This window comes from Chiloscyllium plagiosum, unplaced genomic scaffold (assembly GCF_037043375.1).
Source record: "Chiloscyllium plagiosum isolate Xiang-an unplaced genomic scaffold, Cpla_swu_hap1 HiC_scaffold_3, whole genome shotgun sequence".
NCBI classification, from domain to species: domain Eukaryota; kingdom Metazoa; phylum Chordata; class Chondrichthyes; order Orectolobiformes; family Hemiscylliidae; genus Chiloscyllium; species Chiloscyllium plagiosum.
The window spans coordinates 59,121,036-59,143,027 of record NW_028270141.1 but is presented as its reverse complement, the minus strand read 5'-3'; the positions used below and the strand labels follow the sequence as shown (position 1 = coordinate 59,143,027).

The 21,992-nt window shown below is 46.4% G+C and overlaps 1 protein-coding gene across 5 annotated transcripts in view; it reads right to left on the bottom strand.

Moving 5' to 3' along the window:
• Positions 1 to 21,992, bottom strand: part of LOC122548623 (uridine-cytidine kinase-like 1) — a 205,683-nt gene that overhangs the window by 150,218 nt on the left and 33,473 nt on the right. For all 5 annotated transcript variants that reach the window (XM_087979769.1, XM_087979785.1, XM_087979778.1 and 2 more), the window contains exon 3: positions 19,161 to 19,267. In XM_087979769.1, the coding sequence (XP_087835895.1) occupies positions 19,161 to 19,267 (107 nt within the window). The remainder of the gene's footprint in view (positions 1 to 19,160; positions 19,268 to 21,992) is intronic.

Below are 21,992 nucleotides of genomic sequence, written 5' to 3'. Positions count from 1 at the left end.
AATTACTTCATTTCCAGAAACATTGTAGTTTCCCATTTCTTAATCAGTGTCATTGTGCAGCATTACTATAAAACTGGTCTTAGCCTCAGCTCTGGGAGGAGAAATCAAATTCTCTGTGCAGACTGTCAGTTCTGTGTCAGCTGGTCTGTTTTCTCCTCCAGCGATATCGCTTGCAGTAAACTGTTTGTCAGTTTCCCTTCGAGCTGTGTTTTGTGATCTCTAACCTATTGGGCAAATTTTTCTGACAGGTTGTCTCCGAGACATTATAGGTAACCTAAATATTGAAATGTTGTTACACCTATACCAAGCTCAAAGTCTCCTTCTCAACTGTCAAATATTTCTGCGGATGAACATTGTTTCCTGGAGAAATACCCGATTGGTCTTTCTATTTTCTCATAGTCTTCCTGTAAGAGCACAGCACCAACACCCACATCACTCTCATTGATAGCCACCTTAAATGGCTTTGTGTAGTTAGGTGTGGCTAACACTAGGGCAGTAGTTAACACAGCTTTCAGTCTGTCAAATGCCTTCTGACAGTCTGCCTTCCACTGAAACATCTTGCCTTTCTTGAGCAACTCAGTGAGTGGAACAGCCACACTACTAAAATTTGGTGCAAATTTCTGATTAAAATCCACTCAATCCCAGGAATTGTAGTACTGCTCTTTTTGCAGATGTAATTGGGGAGTTGCTGATACTCTTTGTTTTTGCATCTCGTGGGCCATTTGTCTATGTCCAGTAACATCGCCAGGAAGGTGACTTGGGTTTTTAGTTAGGTTTATCACCAAGTCTGCTCCCCCGAAGTCAATCGAACAATTCGGATAAATAGAGTCAGAGATAATTAGCACAGAAGCAGACCCTTCGGTCCAACTCGCCCATGCTGACCAGATATCCCAACCCAATCTAGTCCCACCTGTCAGCACCCTCCAAGCTCTCCTTATTCATATACCCATCCAGATTCCTTTGAAATTTTGCAATTGTATTAGGTTCCACCACTTCCTCTGGCAGCCCATTCCACTTAACACCACCCCCTGTGTGAAAGAATTGCCCCTTGGGTCTCTTTTATATCTTTCCCCTTTCACCCTAAACTATGCCCACTAGTTCTGAATTCTCCTACCCCAGGGAAAAGACCTTGTCTATTTACCCTATCCATGCCCCTCATGACTTTATAGACCTCAGTCTCCGACACTCCAGGGAAAACAGCCCTATCCTATTCAATCTCTCCCGATGTTGCAAAACCTGCAACATACGCAGAGAAAAAATGAGGTAAGAAGGTAAACTGGCCAAAAATATAAAGGAGGATAGTAAAAGCTTTTTTAGGTATGTGAAAGGGAAAAAAATGGTTAAGACTAAAATTGGGCCCTTGAAGACACAAACAGGGGAATATATTACGGGGAACAAAGAAATGGCAGAAGAGTTGAATTGGTACTTCAGATCTGTGTTCACTGGGGAAGACACAAGCAATATCCTAGAGGTAACAGTGGCTAAAGGACCTGAACTGAAGGGAATTTATATTTGCCAGGAAATGGTGTTGGAGAGACTGTTAGGTCTGAAGGCTGATAAGTCCCCGGGGCCTGATGGTGTACATCTCAGGGTACTGAAGGAGGTGGCTCTAGAAATCGTGGATGCGTTGGTGATTATTTTCCAGAGTTCGATAGATTCAGGATCCGTTCCTGTGGATTGGAGGGTGGCTAATGTTGTACCACTTTTTAAGAAAGGAGCGAGAGAGAAAGCAGGAAGTAATAGACCAGTTAGTCTGACCTCAGTGGTGGGAAAGATGCTGGAGTCAATTATAAAGGATGAAATTACGACACATCTGGATAGCAGTAACAGGATAGGTCCGATTCAGCATGGATTTATGAAGGTGAAATCATGCTTGACTAATCTTCTGGAATTTTTTGAGGATGTAACTCTGAAGGTGGATGAGAGAGATCCAGTGGATATAGTGTACCTGGACTTTCAGAAAGCCTTTGATAAAGTCCCACATAGGAGGTTAGTGAGCAATATTAGGGCGCATGGTATTGGGGGCAAAGTACTGACTTGGATTGACAATTGGTTGGCTGACAGGAAACAAAGAGTAGTGATAAACGGCTCCATTTCGGAATGGCAGGCGGTGACCAGTGGGGTACCGCAGGGATCAGTGCTGGGACCACAGCCTTTTACAATATATATCAATGATATAGAAGATGGTATTAATTGTAACATTAGCAAATTTGCTGCTGATACAAAGCTGGGTTGCAGAGTGAAATGTGAGGAGGATGTCAAGAGATTACAGGGTGACCTGGACAATAGACAATAGGTGCAAAAGACAATAGGTGCAAAAGTAGGCCATTCTGCCCTTCGAGCCTGCACCACCATTCAATATGATCATGGCTGATCATCCTTAATCAGTATCCTGTTCCTGCCTTATCTCCATAACCCTTGATTCCACAATCCTTGAGAGTTCTATCCAATTCTTTCTTAAATGAATCCAGAGACTGGGCCTCCACTGCCCTCTGGGGTAGAGCATTCCACACAGCCACCACGCTCTGGGTGAAGAAGTTTCTCCTCATCTCTGTCCTAAATGGTCTACCCCGTGTCCTCTGGTTCGGCACTCACCCATCAGCGGAAACCTGTTTCCTGCCTCCAGAGTGTCCAATCCTTTAATAGGTTAGGTGAGTGGACAGATGCATGGCAGATGCAGTTTAATGTGGATAAATGTATGGTTATCCACTTTGGCAAGAACAGGAAGGCAGATTACTACCTAAATGGAATCAATTTAGGTAAAGGGGCAGTACAAAGAGATCTGGGTGTTCTTGTACACCAGTCAGTGAAGGCAAACATGCAGGTACAGCAGGTAGTGAAGAAAGCTAATAGCATGCTGGCCTTCATAACAAGATGGATTGAGTATAGAAGCAAAGAGGTACAGGGCCCTGGTGAGACTGCACCTGGACTATTGTGTGCAGTTCTGGTCTCCAAATTTGAGGAAAGACATTCTGGCTATTGAGGGAGTGCAGCATAGGTTCACGAGGTCAATTCCTGGAATGGCAGGACTAACTTATGTTGAAAGATTGGAGCGACTGGGCTTGTATACCCTTGAGAAAGTAAGGACTGCAGATGCTGGAGTACCAGAGTTGAAAAATGTGCTGGAAAAACACAGCAGGCCAGGCAGCATCCAAGGAGCAGGAGAATTGACGTTTCGGGCATAAGCCCTTCTTCAGGAAGGCCTTCATTCCTGAAGAAGGGCTTATGCCCGATACGTCGATTATCCTGCTCCTTGGATGCTGCCTCGCCTGCTGTTTTTTTCCAGCACCATATTTTTCAACTCTTGTATACCCTTGAGTTTAGAAGACTGAGAGGGGATCTGATTGAGACGTATAAGATTATTAACGGATTGGACACTCTGGAGGCAGGAAACCTGTTTCTGCTGATGGATGAATCCCAAACCAGAGGACACAGCTTAAAAATACGGGGTAGGCCATTTAGGACAGGGATGAGGAGAAACTTCTTCACCCAGAGAGTGGTGGCTGTGTGGAATGCTCTGCCCCAGAAGGCAGTGGAGGCCCAGTCTCTGGATTCGTTTAAGAAAGAGTTGGATAGAGCTCTCAAGGATAGTGGGTTATGGAGATAAGGCAGGAACAGGATACTGATTGAGGATGATCAGCCATGATCATAATGAATGGTGGTGCAGGCTCAAAGGGCAGAATGGCCTACTCCTGCACCTATTGTCTATTGTCATTCTCATAAATCTTTTCTGAACCCTTTCAAGTTTCACAACAGCCTTCCAATAGGAAGGAGACCAGAATTGCATGCAATATTTCAAAAGTGGCTGTCCAACCGCAACATGGCCTCCCAATTCGTATACTCAATGCTCTGACCAAGAAAGGAAAGTATACCAAATGCCTTGTCCTATCTACCAGCGACTCTACTTTCAAGGAGCTATGAACCTGCACTCCAAGGTCTCTTTGTTCAGCAACACTCCTTAGGATCTTACCATTAAGTGTATAAGCCCTGCTAAGATTTGCTTTCCCAAAATGCAGCACCTCGCATTTATCTAAATTATATTCCATCTGCCACTCCTTGGTCCGTTGACCCATCTGATCAAATGTTGTTTCCATGTGTGACTAAAAATCACGAGATCATCTATATGGACAATACAATTGGGTAATTTGGAAATGATCTTATTTGTTAATCTTTGAAATGTGGCTGGTGCAGTTTTTTATAGCTTTAAACTGGTACAGTCCATTCGGCATTATGAAAGCCAAAATTGTTTTTGCTCTTTCAGGCAAAGATACTTGCCAGTATCCTATGAGCAAGTCCAACTTAGAAATATAAGTTGCTGGTCCCAACTTTTCAACGTAGTCTTTCAAATGTGGATATATGTCAGTCTTTGTAACTGCACTGATTTTTGCAATAGTCCACACATAACCATTGGATGCCATCTGGTTTTGGCACCATTACAATGAGTGAGCTCCAGTCACTGTAACTCACTTCAATTATGTCAGCTTGGAGCATGTGTTCAATTTTCTTTTGAACCTGTGCTGTTAAATGCTATCGAGCCAATTCCCTTGCTCTCTTTTAATCATTCCCTAAAATCTGACACTTAGTCCAAATATTTTGGCGTTGAACTGTGGCATACCAATTTCTCCTTAATCAATTTTAGCCGATGTCTTACTTCATGCCCAAAAACTAATTCAATTGGACTGAATTTGGTCAATTCATTTGGTGCATTTCTGATGGCAAGAAGTACAAGGGGAATTCCTTTATCCCAATCATCTGGATAGTCTTGACTATAAGTCTTGACATGGTCTTGATATCTGATGCCACCTTTCTAGTGCTCCCTGTGATTCTGGATGGTATGCAATAGATTTGAATTGTTTTGTTTCAAGCTATCCATAACTTCCTTGAATACTTTTCTTGTGAAGTTTGGCTCTTGATCTGATTATATCTGGTGAAAAATTTGAGTAATTCCTCTACAATCCTTTTCTAGAAGTGATATTGTGTAATGGAACAGTCTCTAGAAATATGCTGGATACATTCATTATTGTTGAAAATGTGTTGCTGGAAAAGCACAGCAGGTCAGGCAGCATCCAAGGAGCAGGAGAATCGACATTTCAGACATGAGCCCTTCTTTAGGAATGAGGAAAGTGTGTCCAGCAGGCTAAGATAAAAGGTAGGGAGGAGGGACTTGGGGGAGGGGCGTTGGAAATGCGATAGGTGAAAGGAGGTCAAGGTGAGGGTGATAAGCTGGAGTGGGGGTGGGGGAGGAGAGGTCAGGAAGAAGATTGCAGGTTAGAAAGGCGGTGCTGAGTTCGTGGGATTTGACTGCGACAAGGTGGGGGGAGGGGAAATGAGGAAACTGGAGAAATCTGAGTTCATCCCTTGTGGTTGGAGGGTTCCTAGGCGGAAGATGAGGCGCTCTTCTTCCAACCGTCGTGTTGCTATGGTCTGGCGATGGAGGAGTCCAAGGACTTGCATGCCCTTGGTGGAGTGGGAGGGGTAGTTGAAGTGTTGAGCCACGGGTTGGTTGGGTTGCTTGGTACGGGTGTCCCAGAGGTGTTCTCTGAAACGTTCCGCAAGTAGGCGGCCTGTCTCCCCAATATATTGGGGACGGTGGGAGGAAATCTGAGCACCCGGAGGAAACCCATGCAGACATAGGGAGAATGTGCAAACTCCATGCAGGTGGTTGCCTGAGGCTGAAATTGAACCTGGGTCCCTGGCGCTGTGAGGCAGCAGTGCTAACCACTGAACCACCGTGCCACCCATTCAGTTGTCTGAGTTTCCACTGGCTTTTCAGCTATAGTAGGCAGCAATTGTACCTGTAAACCTGTTATATCGTTAGCAAGGACCTATCCACACTGACCCTCCGAAGAATAACCCACCCAGATCCATTCCCCTACCCTTTTGGTCTACATTTTCCTCTGACTAATGCACCTAACTTACACATCCCTGCACATTATATAGGCAATTTAGCATAGCTAATTCACCTAACCTGCACATCTTTGGAGTGTGTGACAACACCAGAGCGCCCAGAGGAAACCCATGCAGACTCCTGGGGGAGTGTGCAAGCTCCACACAGACAATTGCCCGAGGCTGAAATCAAACCTGGGTCCCTGGCAGTATAAGGTGGCAGTGCTAACCGCTGAGTCACCGTGCCGCCCGTTCAGTTGTCTGAGTTTCCACTGGCTTTTCAGCTATAGTAGGCAGCAATTGTACCTGTGAACCAGCTATATCATTAGCAAGGACAGATAGTATTCCAGGAGCTGAGATTTGTCTAGTACTCCTGCCATGACTTCTCCACTCTTCTCTGGACACTCTAATCTCACTCTACCTAATTGAGCACTCCTTGTCTCACTGTGAATTCCCGTTAGTAGCACATTTTATGGCAATAATTCTTCAGAGGTATATATCTCCTCATCTTTCAACATCAATGATTGACATGATCCTGTACCTCCTTAATATTGTAACCCCTTTATCTGCTGCTCCTGTCCTATGCGAGTAAATTACCTTCACAAGAATACGGTTTAGTGTTTCTACATTTCTGGTGTAGCTTTTTAGTCTCCACTGTGCTTCAGTGGATCTACCTTTCCCTTTCCACATGCGAATTTCACTTTTTCCAATTTCTATCCCTCACGGATTGAAATTGATGTTTGAAGCCAAACTTTGATTTATGAATGAACTCATAATCATCAGCCATTTCAGCTGCTAATCTTGCTGTTTTAACTCTCTGCTCTTCCACATGAGTTCTCATTATCTTAGGAAGTGAATTTTTGAACTCCTCCAAAGAGAATTACTTTGTTTGATCCTTTCAAACTCAATGTAGGTTTGATCAGGGTCCCTCCTCAGACTCCTGAAATGCTGACTGTCTGCTTCTGGCACAAGTTGATATGCACTTAAGATGGCTTTCTTCCCTCCTTATACGCCCCAGAAACCTCCTTTGATAGTGATGCAAATACCTCACTAACTCTACCTACAAGTTTTGATTGGATCAACAAAATCCACATTCACTGACTACTTCATTTGTTTAATTCACCTTTTCAAATGAGATGCAAAAGGCTTCCACATCCTTCTCATCAAATTTAGGCAATGCTTCGATATATTTAAACAGATCCTCACCAGGTCTTTGGCTACCACAGGTTTGCTCATCCTCACTCTCTTCCTCACTAACCTTACCTTCAGCCTTCATCTCCATCCTTTTTAAGCTGTCTAAGTGCCAATTGCTGAAGTTTAAACTCCCTCTTTCTTCCTTTCTTCCTCTGCTTTTAATCGTAATGCAGTTTCATTTCTTTTCTTTTCTTTGTCTTTTGCCTCTAACTCATGCTACTTCATTTTCAATTGAATTTTGGCCATCTATAAAGATTTTGATGGCATTTCCAGCAAATTTAAATGCTGAGTTCTTGTTGTAATTATCTCTCTCCTTGCCTCACAGAAGGAGGAAGCTCCAACTCCAGTTTGACTGCCAATTTGAGCAGCTTTTCCTTGTTCACCTTTTGTAAAATCCCCAAAACATCATCCACTCCGAGAAAACCCCTGGGTGATTGAAAAAGCCATTATCTCACAAACCACTGCTTAAACCAACCAAATTCAACACTTGGAACAAAAGACACTAACACCTACTACTTGCTGCCTTTAAGTCCAACAACCCTAATCCCATTTTGGAACTATAGAACAAATCTTGGAAAGAGCCCCCAATCTGTTATGGACTCATCCAGACCTCAAATTATTTCAAGAAGATAGCCCAGAGCTTAACTTTTCTAGTTGTTTTAAGCAGTTGTACAGTGGATTTTCCAGCAGTGATGCAGCTGGCCAAACTGCTTAGTTTTAAACAAAAACGGGGGAAGCGGTAGATGTGGTATATATGGATTTTAGTAAGGCGTTTGATAAGGTTCCCCATGGTAGGCTACTGCAGAAAATACGGAGATATGGCATTGAGGGTGAGTTGGAGGTTTGGATTAGGAATTGGCTGGATGGAAGAAGACAGAGGGTAGTAGTTGATGGCAAAGTTTCTTCATGGAGTGCCGTCACTAGCGGTGTTCTGCAAGGATCTGTTTTGGGACCATTGCTGTTTGTCATTTTTATAAATGACCTGGAAGAGGGGTTAGAAGGTTGGGTGAGCAAGTTTGCGGATGATACGAAAGTCGGAGGAGTTGTTGACAGTGAGGAAGGATGTGGCAGGTTACAGCAGGATATAGAGAAGCTGCAGAGCTGGGCAGAAAGGTGGCAAATGGAATTCAATGTAGCTAAGTGTGAGGTGATTCACTTTGGGAAGAATAACAAAAAGATGGGATACTGGGCTAATGGTCGGATACTTGGCAGTGTGGATGAGCAGAGGGATCTTGGTGTCCATGTACACAGATCTCTCAAAGTTGCCACCCAGGTAAATAGTGCGGTGAGGAAGGCATATGGCGTACTGGCTTTTATTGGTAGAGGAATTGAGTTCCGGAGTCCTGAGGTCATGATGCAGTTGTATAAGACTCTGGTGCGGCCGCATCTGGAATATTGTGTGCAGTTTTGGTCGCCATACTATAGGAAGGATGTGGAGGCACTGGAACGGGTGCAGAGGAGGTTTACCAGGATGTTGCCTGGTATGGAAGGAAGATCGTATGAGGAAAGACTGAGACACTTGGGGCTGTTTTCATTAGAGAAAAGAAGGTTTAGGGGTGACTTGATTGAGGTGTACAAGATGATTAGGGGGTTAGATAGGGTTGACAGTGTGAACCTTTTCCCGCGTATGGAGTCGGGTATTACAAGGGGGCATAGCTTTAAATTAAGGGGGGGTAGATATAGGACTGAAGTTAGGGGTAGGTTCTTCACTCAGCGAGTCGTAAGTTCATGGAATGCCCTGCCAGTAGCAGTGGTGGACTCTCCCTCTTTATGGGCATTTAAGCGGGCATTGGATAGGTATATGGAGGATAGTGGGCTAGTGTAGGTTAGGTGGGCTTGGATCGGCGCAACATCGAGAGCCAAAGGGCCTGTACTGCGCTGTATTCTTCTATGTTCTATGTTCTATGTTCAAAGGAATTGGGAGAATGGGATGGCGTTTTACAGGGGGCAGGATGGGAGGCCGCACAACCCCGCACTATGAGGTTTCCAACCTCATAGTCCCACAACCCCGCACCTCCCGCTTCTACCTCCTGCCCAAAACCCACAAACCTGACTGCCCCGGCTGACCCATTGTCTCCGCCTGCTCCTGCCCCACCGAACTCATCTCGGCGTACCTTGACACCGTCCTGTCCCCCTTAGTCCAAGAACTCCCCACCTACGTTCGGGACACCACCCATGCCCTCCACCTGCTCCATGATTTTCGCTTCTCCGGTCCCCAACGCCTTATTTTCACCATGGACATCCAGTCCCTGTACACCTCCATCCCCCATCACAAAGGACTCAAAGCCCTCCGCTTCTTTCTTTCCCGCTGTACCGACCAGTACCCTTCCACTGACACCCTCCTTCGACTGACTGAACTGGTCCTCACCCTGAACAACTTCTCTTTCCAATCCTCCCACTTCCTCTTCGTAGGAAATGTGGAACAATCCATCTTCCGCAACTACACTGGCCCCACCCCACACCTTTTCCTCCGCTATATCGATGACTGTATCGGCGCCGCCTCGTGCTCCCACGAGGAAGTTGAACAGTTCATCCACTTCACCAACACCTTCCACCCCGACCTCAAATTCACCTGGACAGTCTCAGATTCCTCCCTCCCCTTCCTCGACCTTTCTATTTCTATCTCAGGCGACCGAATCAACATGGACATCTACTCCAAACCGACCGACTCCCACAGCTCCCTGGACTACACCTCCTCCCATCCTGCCCCCTGTAAAAACGCCATCCCATTCTCCCAATTCCTTAGACTCCGCCGCATCTGCTCCCAGGAGGACCAGTTCCAAAAACGCACAACCCAGATGGCCTCCTTCTTCAAGGACCGCAATTTCCCCCCCGACGTGGTCGACGATGCCCTCCACCGCATCTCTTCCACTTCCCGCTCCTCCGCCCTTGAACCCCACCCCTCCAACCGCCACCAGGACAGAACCCCACTGGTCCTCACCTACCACCCCACCAATCTCCATGTACAGCGCATCATCCGCCGTCATTTCCGCTACCTCCAAACGGACCCCACCACCAAGGATATATTTCCCTCCCCTCCCCTATCAGCATTCCGTAAAGACCACTCCCTCCGTGACTCCCTCGTCAGATCCACACCCCCCACCAACCCAACCTCCACTCCCGGCACCTTCCCCTGCAACCGCAGGAGGTGCAAGACTTGCGCCCACACCTCCCCCCTCACCTCCATCCAAGGCCCCAAAGGAAACTTCCATATCCGCCACAGATTCACCTGCACCTCCACACATATCATCTATTGCATCCTCTGCACCCGATGTGGCCTCCTCTATATTGGGGAGACAGGCCGGCTACTTGCGGAGCGTTTCAGAAAACACCTCTGGGATACCCGGACCAACCAACCCAACCACTCTGTAGCTCAACATTTCAATTCCCCCTCCCACTCCACCAAGGATATGCAGGTCTTTGGACTCCTCCATCGTCAGACCACAACAAAACGACGGTTGGAGGAAGAACGCCTCATCTTCCGGCTAGGAACCCTCCAACCACAAGGGATGAACTCGGATTTCACCAGTTTCCTCATTTCCCCTCCCCCTACCCTGTCTCAGTCAAATCCATCAAATTCAGCACCGCCTTCCTAACCTGCAATCTTCTTCCCGACCTCTCCGCCCCACCCCAGTCTGACCTATTACCCTCACCTTGACCTCTTTCCACCTATCACATTTCCGATGCCCCTCCCCCAAGTCCCTCCTCCCTACCTTTTATCTTAGCCTGCTGGACAAACTTTCCCCATTTCTGAAGAAGGGCTTATGCCCGAAACGTCGATTCTCCTGTTCCCTGGATTCTGCCTGACCTGCTGCGCTTTTCCAGCAACACATTTCCAGCTCTGATCTCCAGCATCTGCAGACCTCACTTTCTCCTATATCTATCACGACTCAATTTAAAACTATGCCCCCTCGTGCTGACATCACCATCTGAAGAAAAAGGCTCTCACTGTCCACCCTAACACTCTGATCATCATAAATATGTCTCAATTAAGTCACTGTCAACCTTCTTCTCACACAAAAAAAAGCCTCAAATGCCTCAGCCTTTCCTCATAAGACCATCCTCCATTCCAGGCAACATCCTGGTAAATCTCCTCTGAACCCTCTTCAAAGCTTCCACATCCTTCCTATAATGCAGTGACCAGAGATATACACAATACGTTAAGTGCTGCCACACAGAGTTTTGTACAGCTGCAGCATAACCCCATGGTTCCAAACATCAATCCCTCTACTAATAAAAGCTAACACACCGTATGCCTTCTTAACAACCTTGTCAACCTGAATGGCAACTTTCAGGGACCCATGTACATGGACACAGAGATCCCTCTGTTCATCTACACTACCAAGAATTGTACCATTAGTCCAGTACAGGTACTCTGCATTACTTTTGCCCCTTCCAAAGTGAATCACTTCACACTTTTCCACATTAAACTCCATTTGCCACCTCTCAGCCCAGCTCTGCAGCTTATCGATGTCCCTCTGTCACCTGCAACATTCTTTGGCACTATCCACAACTCTACCAACCTTTGTGTCATCCGCAAATTTAATAACCAATCTTTCTATGCCCTCATCCAGGTCATTTATAAAAAAAGGACAAACAGCAGTGGCCCCAAAACAGATCCTGTGGTACACTAGAAGAGGAGAGTGTGAAATGGACTGGTAAGCTAGAAGAGATACCTGTTAGGAAGGAAGATGTGTTGGACATTTTGAACAACTTGAGGATAGACAAATCCCCCGGGCCTGACGGGATATATCCTAGGATTATGTGGGAAGCAAGAGAGGAAATTGCAGTACCGTTGGCAATGATCTTCTCGTCTTCACTGGCAACGGGGGTGGTACCAGGGGACTGGAGAGTAGTGAATGTTGTGCCCCTGTTCAAAAAAGGGAATAGGGATAACCCCGGGAATTACAGGCCTGTTAGTCTTACTTCTGTGGTAGGCAAAGTAATGGAAAGGGTACTGAGGGATAGGATTTATGAGTATCTGGAAAGACACTGCTTGATTAGGGACAGCCAGCACGGATTTGTGAAGGGTAGGTCTTGCCTTACAAGTCTTATTGAATTCTTCGAGGAGGTGACCAAGCATGTGGATGAGGGAAGAGCAGTGGATGTAGTGTACATGGATTTTAGTAAGGCATTTGATAAGGTTCCCCATGGTAGGCTTATGCGGAAAGTCAGGAGGCATGGGATAGAGGGAAATTTGGCCAATTGGATAGAAAACTGGCTAACCGGTCGAAGGCAGAGAGTGGTGGTAGATGGTAAATATTCAGCCTGGAGCCCAGTTACAAGTGGAGTTCCGCAGGGATCAGTTCTGGGTCCTCTGCTGTTTGTAATTTTTATTAATGACTTAGATGAGGGAGTCGAAGGGTGGGTCAGTAAATTTGCAGATGATACGAAGATAGGTGGAGTTGTGGACAGTGAGGAGGGCTGTTGTCGGCTGCAGAGGGACTTAGATATGATGCAGAGCTGGGCTGAGGAGTGGCAGATGGAGTTCAACCCTGCCAAGTGTGAGGTTGTCCATTTTGGAAGAACAAATAAGAATGCGGAATACAGGGTTAATGGTAGGGTTCTTAGTCAGGTGGAGGAACAGAGGGATCTTGGGGTCTATGTACATAGATCTTTGAAGGTTGCCACTCAGGTGGATAGAGTTTGTAAGAAGGCCTATGGAGTATTATCGTTCATTAGCAGAGGGATTGAATTCAAGAGTCGTGAAGTGATGTTGCAGCTGTACAGGACTTTGGTTAGGCCACAGTTGGAGTACTGTGTGCACTTCTGGTCACCTCACTTTAGGAAAGATGTGGAAGCTTTGGAGAGGGTGCAGAGAAGATTTACCAGGATGTTGCCTGGAATGGAGAGGAAGTCGTACGAGGATAGGTTGAGAGTTCTCGGCCTTTTCTCGTTGGAACGGCGAAGGATGAGGGGTGACTTGATAGAAGTTTATAAGATGATCAGAGGAATAGATAGAGTAGACAGTCAGAAACTTTTTCCCCGGGTACAACAGAGTGTTACAAGGGGACATAAATTTAAGGTGAAGGGTGGAAGGTATAGGGAAGATGTCAGGGGTGGGTTCTTTACCCAGAGAGTGGTGGGGGCATGGAATGCGCTGCCCGTGGGAGTGGTAGAGTCGGAATCATTGGCGACCTTTAAGCGGCATTTGGATAGGTACATGGATGGGTACTTAATCTAGGTTAGAAGTTCGGCACAACATCGTGGGCCGAAGGGCCTGTTCTGTGCTGTATTGTTCTATGTTCTATGTTCTACACTATTAGTAACTGAACTCCAGGATGATCATTTCCCATTAACCACCACCCTGTGTTCTTTCAGCTAGCCAATTTTTGATCCAAACTGATAAAGTACCCTCAATCCCATGCCTCCATATTTTGTGCAATAGTCTACCATGGGGAACTTTATCAAACACCTTACTGAAATCCATATACACCACATCAACCGCTATCCACCTGTTCGGTCACCTTCTCAAAGAATATCCAAAGGTTTGTGAAGCACAACTCACACTTCACAAAACCATATTGATTATCCCTAATCAACTTATTCCTTTCTAGATGATTATAAATCCTATATCTCTTATAACCTTTTCCAACACTTTACACAAAACCAAAAGTAAAGCTCCCTGGCCTTTAAGTACCCGGACTGTCTCTATTCCCCTTCCTGAACAAGGGAACAACATTTGCTATCCTCCAGTCTTCTGGCATTATTCTTGTAGACAATGACGACAAAAATATCAAAGCCAAAGGCTCTGCAATCTTCTCCCTGCCTTCCCAGAGAATCAGAGGGTAAATCACATCCCAGGGGACTTAATATATTTTCACGCTTTCTAGAATTGCTAATACCTCCGTGTGAACTGCAATCCCATGATTAGATTAGATTACTTACAGTGTGGAAACAGGCCCTTCGGCCCAACAAGTCCACACCGACCCGCCGAAGCGCAACCCACCCATACCCCTACATTTACCCCTTTTAACCTAACACTACGAGCAATTTAGCATGGCCAATTCACCTAACCCGCACATCTTTGTGACTGTGGGAGGAAACCGGAGCACCCGGAGGAAACCCACGCAGACACGGGGAGAATGTGCAAACTCCACACAGTCAGTCGCCTGAGTCGGGAATTGAACCCGGATCTCTAGCGCTGTGAGGCAGCAGTGCTAACCACTGTGCCACCGTGCCGCCCACAAAGTCTAGTAGCCTGTATCTCAGTATTCTCCTAGGCAACACTTTTTTCCAGTGTGAATAATGAGGAAAAAAAAAATTCATTTAGCGTTTCCCTTATCTCCACTGACTCCATGCACAACTTCCCACTACTGTCTTTGACTGGCTCTAATCTTACTCTCGTCATTCTTTTATTCCTGATATACCTATAAAAAGCCTTAGGGTTTTCCTTGATCCTATCCGCCAACGACCTTCTTCATCTTGACAAGAGATTCAAGTTCCTTAGTAAGCCATAGCTCCTGCGTTCGACAACATCCTCCTTGCCCGACAGGTACATACTCTTCAATGACCTGCAGTAGCTATTCCTTGAATAAAGCTCCACATTTCAATTGCACCCATCCTCTGCAGTTTCTTCCCCATTCTATGCATCCTAAATCCTGCACAATCGCATCATAATTGCTTTTACCCCATCTATAACTCTTGGCCTGCATTATATACACCTACCACTTTCCATTGCTAAAGTAAACATAACCGAATTATCACCAAACTCCTCACCTGGAAATCCAACACCTGGCCGGGTTCATTACTCAATACCAAATCCAATGTGGCCTCGCCCCTAGTTGGCCTGTCAGGAAATCCTCCTGCACACATTCGACAAAAATTGACCCATCTAAAGTACTTGAACTATCGTATTTCCAGTCAATAGTTGCAAAGTTAAAGTGCCCCATAACAACTACCCTGTTGCTATTGCTCCTTTCCAGAATCATCTTTGCTATCCTTTCCTCTACATCTCTGGAACTATTTGGAGGCCAATGAAAAACTCCCAACAGGGTGACCCTCCTTTCCTGTTTCTAACCTCAGCCATCGAGGCCTCAAATGTCTTTTCTGCAACCATAACACTGTCCTTGACTAACAATGGCACTGTCGCATTCCACCTACCCATTCCTCAACCCCCCCCAACCTTTTACCATCTTCTGTTCTTACTGAAACATCTAAATCCTGGAACCTGCAACAACCAATCCCATTCCTGCCCTATCCATAACATCGAAATCCCAGGTACCAACCCATGCTGCAAGTTCACCCAGCTTATTCCAGATGCTCCTGGCGTTGAAATAGATATATTTCAAACCAACTTTCTGGTTGCCACTGCCCTCATGTGACCTTGAAATCCCATTTGAGACCTCACTACTCTCAGCCTCCTGTATATTTTAACTACAATTTGGGTTCCCATCCCCCTGCTGAATTAGTTTAAACCCATCCGGAGAGCTTTAACAAATTTCTCCCCTAGGATACTGGCACCCCTCTGGTTCAGGTGAAGACCATCCCATTTATAGAGGTCCCATCTATCCCAGAAACAGCCCCAGTTATCCAAGAATCCAACACCCTCACTTCTGCACCATCCCTGCAGCTACATGTTCAACTGGATGCAGGTTTGCTCACTCAGCTGGAAGGTTCATTTCCAGAAGTTTTGTCACCCTACTAGGTAACATCTTCAGTGGGCCTCCGGGCGAACCTACATCCAGAACCTCAACCTGAGCTACAAATCTTCTCAAACTCGCCAAGTGTTCAACTCCTCTCTCCTCTTTTTTTCTCGCCTCACTAGCAGGTGCAATAAACTAAAGATAACAACTGTGTTTGTCCTAGCTCCAAGCTTCCACTCTAGCTCCTTGAATTTCTGCCTTCAATCCCATCTCTCTTCCTACCTATGTCATTAGTGCCTATGTGGACCACAACTTGGGGCTGCTCCCCCTCCCCTCAAGGATCCCAAAAACACGATCAGAGCCATCATGAACCCTGGCACCTGGGAGGCAATACATCAACCGTGAGTCTCTGTCGTTCCCACAGAACCTTCTTCTATCTGTCCCGCTAACTATGGAGTCTCCAATGACTAATGCTCTGCTCCTCTTCCCTCTCCCCTTCTGAGCAACAGGGACAGACTCTGTGCCAGAGACCTGTTCCCCATTGCTTAGTCCTGGTAACTCATTTCCCCCACCCACAACCCCCAACAGTATCTAAAATGATATACTTGTTTTTGAGAGGAACGGCCACAGGGGATCGCAGCACTGCCTGCCAGTTCCTTTTCCATCCTTCTATGGTAACCCATCTACTACCTTCTTGTACCAGAGCCCTCTGCCTCCCAAATGATCTGAAGTTCATCCAGCTTCAGCTCCAGTTCCCTAATGCGGTTTTTGAGGAGCTGGAGTTGTGTGCATTTCCCACGGATGCGGTCAGCAGGGACACGAGTGATGAGCCTTACCTCCCACATTCTGCAGGAGGAACATTCAACTGCCCTAACCTCCATTGCCACTATTCAAAATTCCCAATGAGACAGCTAAAAAATAAAAAAAAAAACTAGTACACTTACCAATCCAGCACACAGAAACCTTTTTTTGGTTAGAGGAGGACAATGGGTGGGAGACACTACCCGAGTAGTGTTTTGGGTAAAGCAACTGCCCAAATATAAAGTCACACTTACCAGCAATCTCGTGTCTGCTCCTGCTCAGCATGCACTCTGCCTATACATGAGGTAAGTTTATATACTTTAAACTTTGCCTTCCTGTCAGGCCTCTGGTCCTCGCTGTCACTCCTTCCACTTCAATTACCAAAGAAATGAAGACCGCTGAACCCCAAGGTAAGTTTATTTCTTATTAGAAATTCTCCTGTCTCTGCCTGTAATGGGTTCACATTTGGCTGCACTAGTCTTGCTTTGTGAATACTGGGGCGGCACGGTGGCACAGTGGTTAGCACTGCTGCCTCGCAGCGCCAGAGACCTGGGTTCAATTCCCGTCTCAGGCGACTGACTGTGTGGAGTTTGCACGTTCTCCCAGTGTCTGCGTGGGTTTCCTCCGGGTGCTCCGGTTTCCTCCCACAGTCCAAAGATGTGCAGGTCAGGTGAATTGGCCAGGCTAAATTGCCCGTAGTGTTAGATAAGGGGTAAATGCAGGGGTATGGGTGGGTTGCGCTTCGGCGGGGCGGTGTGGACTTGTTGGGCCGAAGGGCCTGTTTCCACACTGTAAGTAATCTAATCTAATCTAAAAAAAAAGATGATTTCACAAGCCATTTCTTGCTATTTTACACTCATTCTGTTCTTTCTCCTTAACAACTTCATGTTCTTTGTTGCTGCATTCTAAAATTCTCCCAATCCTCAAGCATACAACTCGATCAACTTCCTCCTAGTCATGCCTCCTTCACTTGTCCTGTGGGTATTTTTGACTTAAAGAAAATGTACATTCACTGTTCTTCTGAATTCCAATGAGTACAAGAGTCAACTTTATTGCAACATACAAAATTGTTAAGGGGATTTGGAGAATGTGTATCCAGAGAAATGACTTTCCCTTGTGGGAAAGTCTAGGACAAGAAGGCATGATCTACAAATAAGGCCCTTTAAAAGGAAGAATTTCTTTTCTCAGGAGGGTAGTGAATTGTGGAATTCTTAAATGCAGAGCGCTGTGGAGGCTTGGTTATTAAAATCTGTCTCTCAGCCTCGAATCAAAGAGAAAATAAAACAAAAGAACTATGGATGTTGAAAATTTGAAACAAAAAAAATGTAGTGCTAGAAAAACCTCTGTTCTTGCAAAGGATCATGGGGCTCAAAACATTAACTCTGGTTTCCTCCCCATGAGGGAATCAATGTTATAATGAAAAGGCAGGAAAGTGGAGATAACTGCCGGAGTGATTCTGCCTCTGTGTTAACTAGCTCCTTAAATTCTATATTCAGGATCTCATCCCTCTTTTGTACCTAAGTTGCCACTCACTCTTGACTCTCCCATAAAAAAATGTTCTGCAGCCAATTTATAATATCTCTGAGCTTGGCACCAGTGAGGCAACATGCTATTGTTGAGTCACATTTATAGCCACAAATGCCCACTGGTTTCCTATCAAATCTACCATTATTGTAAATCCAGTGTTCTTCACTCTCCCATCCCAAATCCCACCTGTACAGCTGAGGCAACTGTGGTCCCGCAAACTTGTCTCTCATTACATTCTTCTAAAGAAGCATGATCGTCACAATATCCAAAATTATACTTTTTTGTTTGTAAACCCAGTGTTCCAGAGCTGTAGCAGCACGAGTAGCTCGGTACTCTCTCTCTCTCCCCCAGATAAGTGTAGGCCCAAGCCCTGCGCTCTGTTCATATGCTCTTTGCTTACGGGATATTTCCTTGCAGCTCTGCTTTCTCTCGTTAGTATCTCTCCAACGCTTATTCCTTGGCTATTTGCAATAGAAAATTAGTAGAACTTCAGTAGTGTGGAAGCAGGCTATAGACCGAGATTATAAGGACTCCCATTGAGGTGAATGGCTGCAAAGTGTCTCCGTGCTGCATATAAAATGAAGGAGGATCTCATCCTGTAGTTTCATTCAGCAGGGAGTAGGCATAGCAGTCTCAAGATATTCTTCTCCCTTTATAAGCAATAGGTAGAGGTTTTTGAATTCAGTCAAAAAGGCCTGAACAAGCTAACATTGCTTTTATTGCAGACCGAATTGACCTACATCAATAACTCACTTTCCTCTCCTATTCAAAGGTTCTGGAATATGTCAGGGATGCAAGCACACCATATAAGAAGTGATCAACCAACTACATTTAGACACAACTAATGACTTGGATTGGCTACTGCAGAAAGTTATCAATGCAGCAGTGTGGCTTAATTCGAAAATTCTGACACTAACAATTTTAGATCTAGGAAAATGCAGAAACTAAGATGGAAAAACGAGATGTCCATTGAAGGCAATCGATTTTTGTCACAAAATGTGGAATTTTCACTCTTCTATTTGTCATTTCACTGAAGACATTTACATCAGCATAAAAATAGCAAAGCAAAATATTTAATGATTATAATATCCCACATTAAAATTTCAAAGCTTTAATAATTACATAGAGCATATTCAATATAAACCATTGGAAGCAAAGTTACGCTACCTTATAGAAGGAATCCATAGAAAGCAGCACCACCCAAGGAACATCTAAAGCTTCAATGATCTTGTTAGCCACTGTGGTTTTGCCTGAAGAACTACCTCCACACAAACCTAGAAAGAAAGATTGGCTGTAAGCACATTATGAGGTTGACAAACTGAGAAGGAGGGAGCAACAAGGCAAAAGAAGTGAGGAGTGAGTGTCATGCATGCATTATGAACCAAAGAAATGACATTTCAACTGAAGGTTAGGAAGTTTCCTTTAAAAGGTGGGTTTGTGTCTGTAATAGGGAGCCAGCACTGCATCTTTCCAATCAGGGAATAGAATTGTAAGAGAGAGGTATATACCTTGTGGAGAGTGAAACTGGTTGTTGGGTTTGGGGACACATGGACATTTTTAGTAAAAGGTGGGAATAAATTTGTTTCCTTGTCTAATGTATGGCCAAACCACAAATTACAGTTCGCCTTCATTAGCTGGAGCATGATATATAGGAGCAGTGATGTCTTGCTGCAATTTTATAGAACACTGGTCCAGCCACAGATGGAATACAGTGTGCTGTTGTGGTGACCACATTATGTGAGAGACAGACAGAGTGAGAGAGACAGAGCAGAGGAGGCTGAGGGGGGAATCCAACTGGGCTATAGAAATTTATGAGAGGCATAAATAGGATAGATAATAAGAATCTTTTCCACATGGCAGACGTATCTAAGACCAGAGGGTATAACTTTAAGGAGAGGGGTAAATCATTTACATGGGATCAGAGGACAACTTTATCCCACTCAGAGGGTGGTAGAACTAATCAATGTGCTATGGGTGATGGAGGCAAGTATTCTGGCAATACTCAAGAAGCATCTGGACAAGCATTTAAACTGCAAGGACAGAGTAAGCTATGGACCCCATCCACCTGGACACCCCGTGCTGGCCTCCTACCTGCCCTCGACCTCTTCATAGCCAACTGCCGCCGCAATATTAACCGCCACCTGAACTCCCCCACCCCTCTCCCAGACCGTCGTAACCTCATCACCTCGGGGGATCTCCCATCCACCGCCTCCAACCTCATAGTCCCACAACCCCGCACCGCCCGTTTCTACCTCCTGCCCAAAATCCACAAACCTGACTGCCACGGCCGAGCCATTGTCTCCGCCTGCTCCTGCCCCACCGAACTCATCTCCGCATACCTTGACACCGTCCTGTCCCCCTTAGTCCAAGAACTCCCCACCTACGTTCGGGACACCACCCATGCCCTCCACCTGCTCCATGATTTTCGCTTCCCCGGTCCCCAGCGCCTTATTTTCACCATGGACATCCAGTCCCTGTACACCTCCATCCCCCATCACGAAGGACTCAAAGCCCTCCGCTTCTTTCTTTCCCGCCGTACCGACCAGTACCCTTCCACTGACACCCTCCTTCGACTGACTGAACTGGTCCTCACCCTGAACAACTTCTCTTTCCAATCCTCCCACTTCCTCCAAACGAAAGGAGTAGCCATGGGCACCCGCATGGGCCCCAGCTATGCCTGCCTCTTCGTAGGATATGTGGAACAATCCATCTTCCGCAACTACACTGGCCCCACCCCCCACCTTTTCCTCCACTACATCGATGACTGTATCGGCGCCGCCTCGTGCTCCCACGAGGTGGTTGAACAGTTCATCCACATCACCAACACCTTCCACCCCGACCTCAAATTCACCTGGACAGTCTCAGATTCCTCCCTCCCCTTCCTCGACCTTTCTATTTCTATCTCAGGCGACCGAATCAACACGGACATCTACTACAAACCGACCGACTCCCACAGCTCCCTGGACTACACCTCCTCCCATCCTGCCCCCTGTAAAAATGCCATCCCATTCTCCCAATTCCTTCGACTCCGCCGCATCTGCTCCCAGGAGGATCAGTTCCAAAAATGCACAACCCAGATGGCCTCCTTCTTCAAGGACCGCAATTTCCCCCCCGACGTGGTCGACGATGCCCTCCACCGCATCTCTTCCACTTCCCGCTCCTCCGCCTTTGAGCCCCGCCCCTCCAAACGCCACCAGGACAGAACCCCACTGGTCCTCACCTACCACCCCACCAATCTCCATGTACAGCACATCATCCGCCGTCATTTCCGCTACTCCAAACTGACCCCACCACCAAGGATATATTTCCCTCCCCTCCCCTATCAGCATTCCGTAAAGATCACTCCCTCCGTGACTCCCTCGTCAGATCCACACCCCCCACCAACCCAACCTTCACTCCCGGCACCTTCCCCTGCAACCGCAGGAGGTGCAAGACTTGCGCCCACACCTCCCCCATCACCACCCTCCAAGGCCCCAAAGGAAACTTCCATATCCGCCACAGATTCACCTGCACCTCCACACACATCATCTATTGCATCCTCTGCACCCGATGTGGCCTCCTCTATATTGGGGAGACAGGCCGGCTACTTGCGGAGCGTTTCAGAGAACACCTCTGGGACACCCGGACCAACCAACCCAACCACCCTGTGGCTCAACATTTCAATTCCCCCTCCCACTCCACCAAGGATATGCAGGTCTTTGGACTCCTCCATCGCTAGACCACAACAAAACGACGGTTGGAGGAAGAGCACCTCATCATCCGCCTAGGAACCCTCCAACCATAAGGGATGAACTTGGATTTCACCAGTTTCCTCATTTCCCCTCCCCCCACCTTGTCTCAGTCTAATCCATCGAATTCAGCACCGCCTTCCTAACCTGCAATCTTCTTCCCGACCTCTCCGCCCCAACCCCAGTCTGACCTATCACCCTCACCTTGACCTATCACATTTCCGACGCCCCTCCCCCAAGTCCCTCCTCCCTACATTTATCTTAGCCTGCT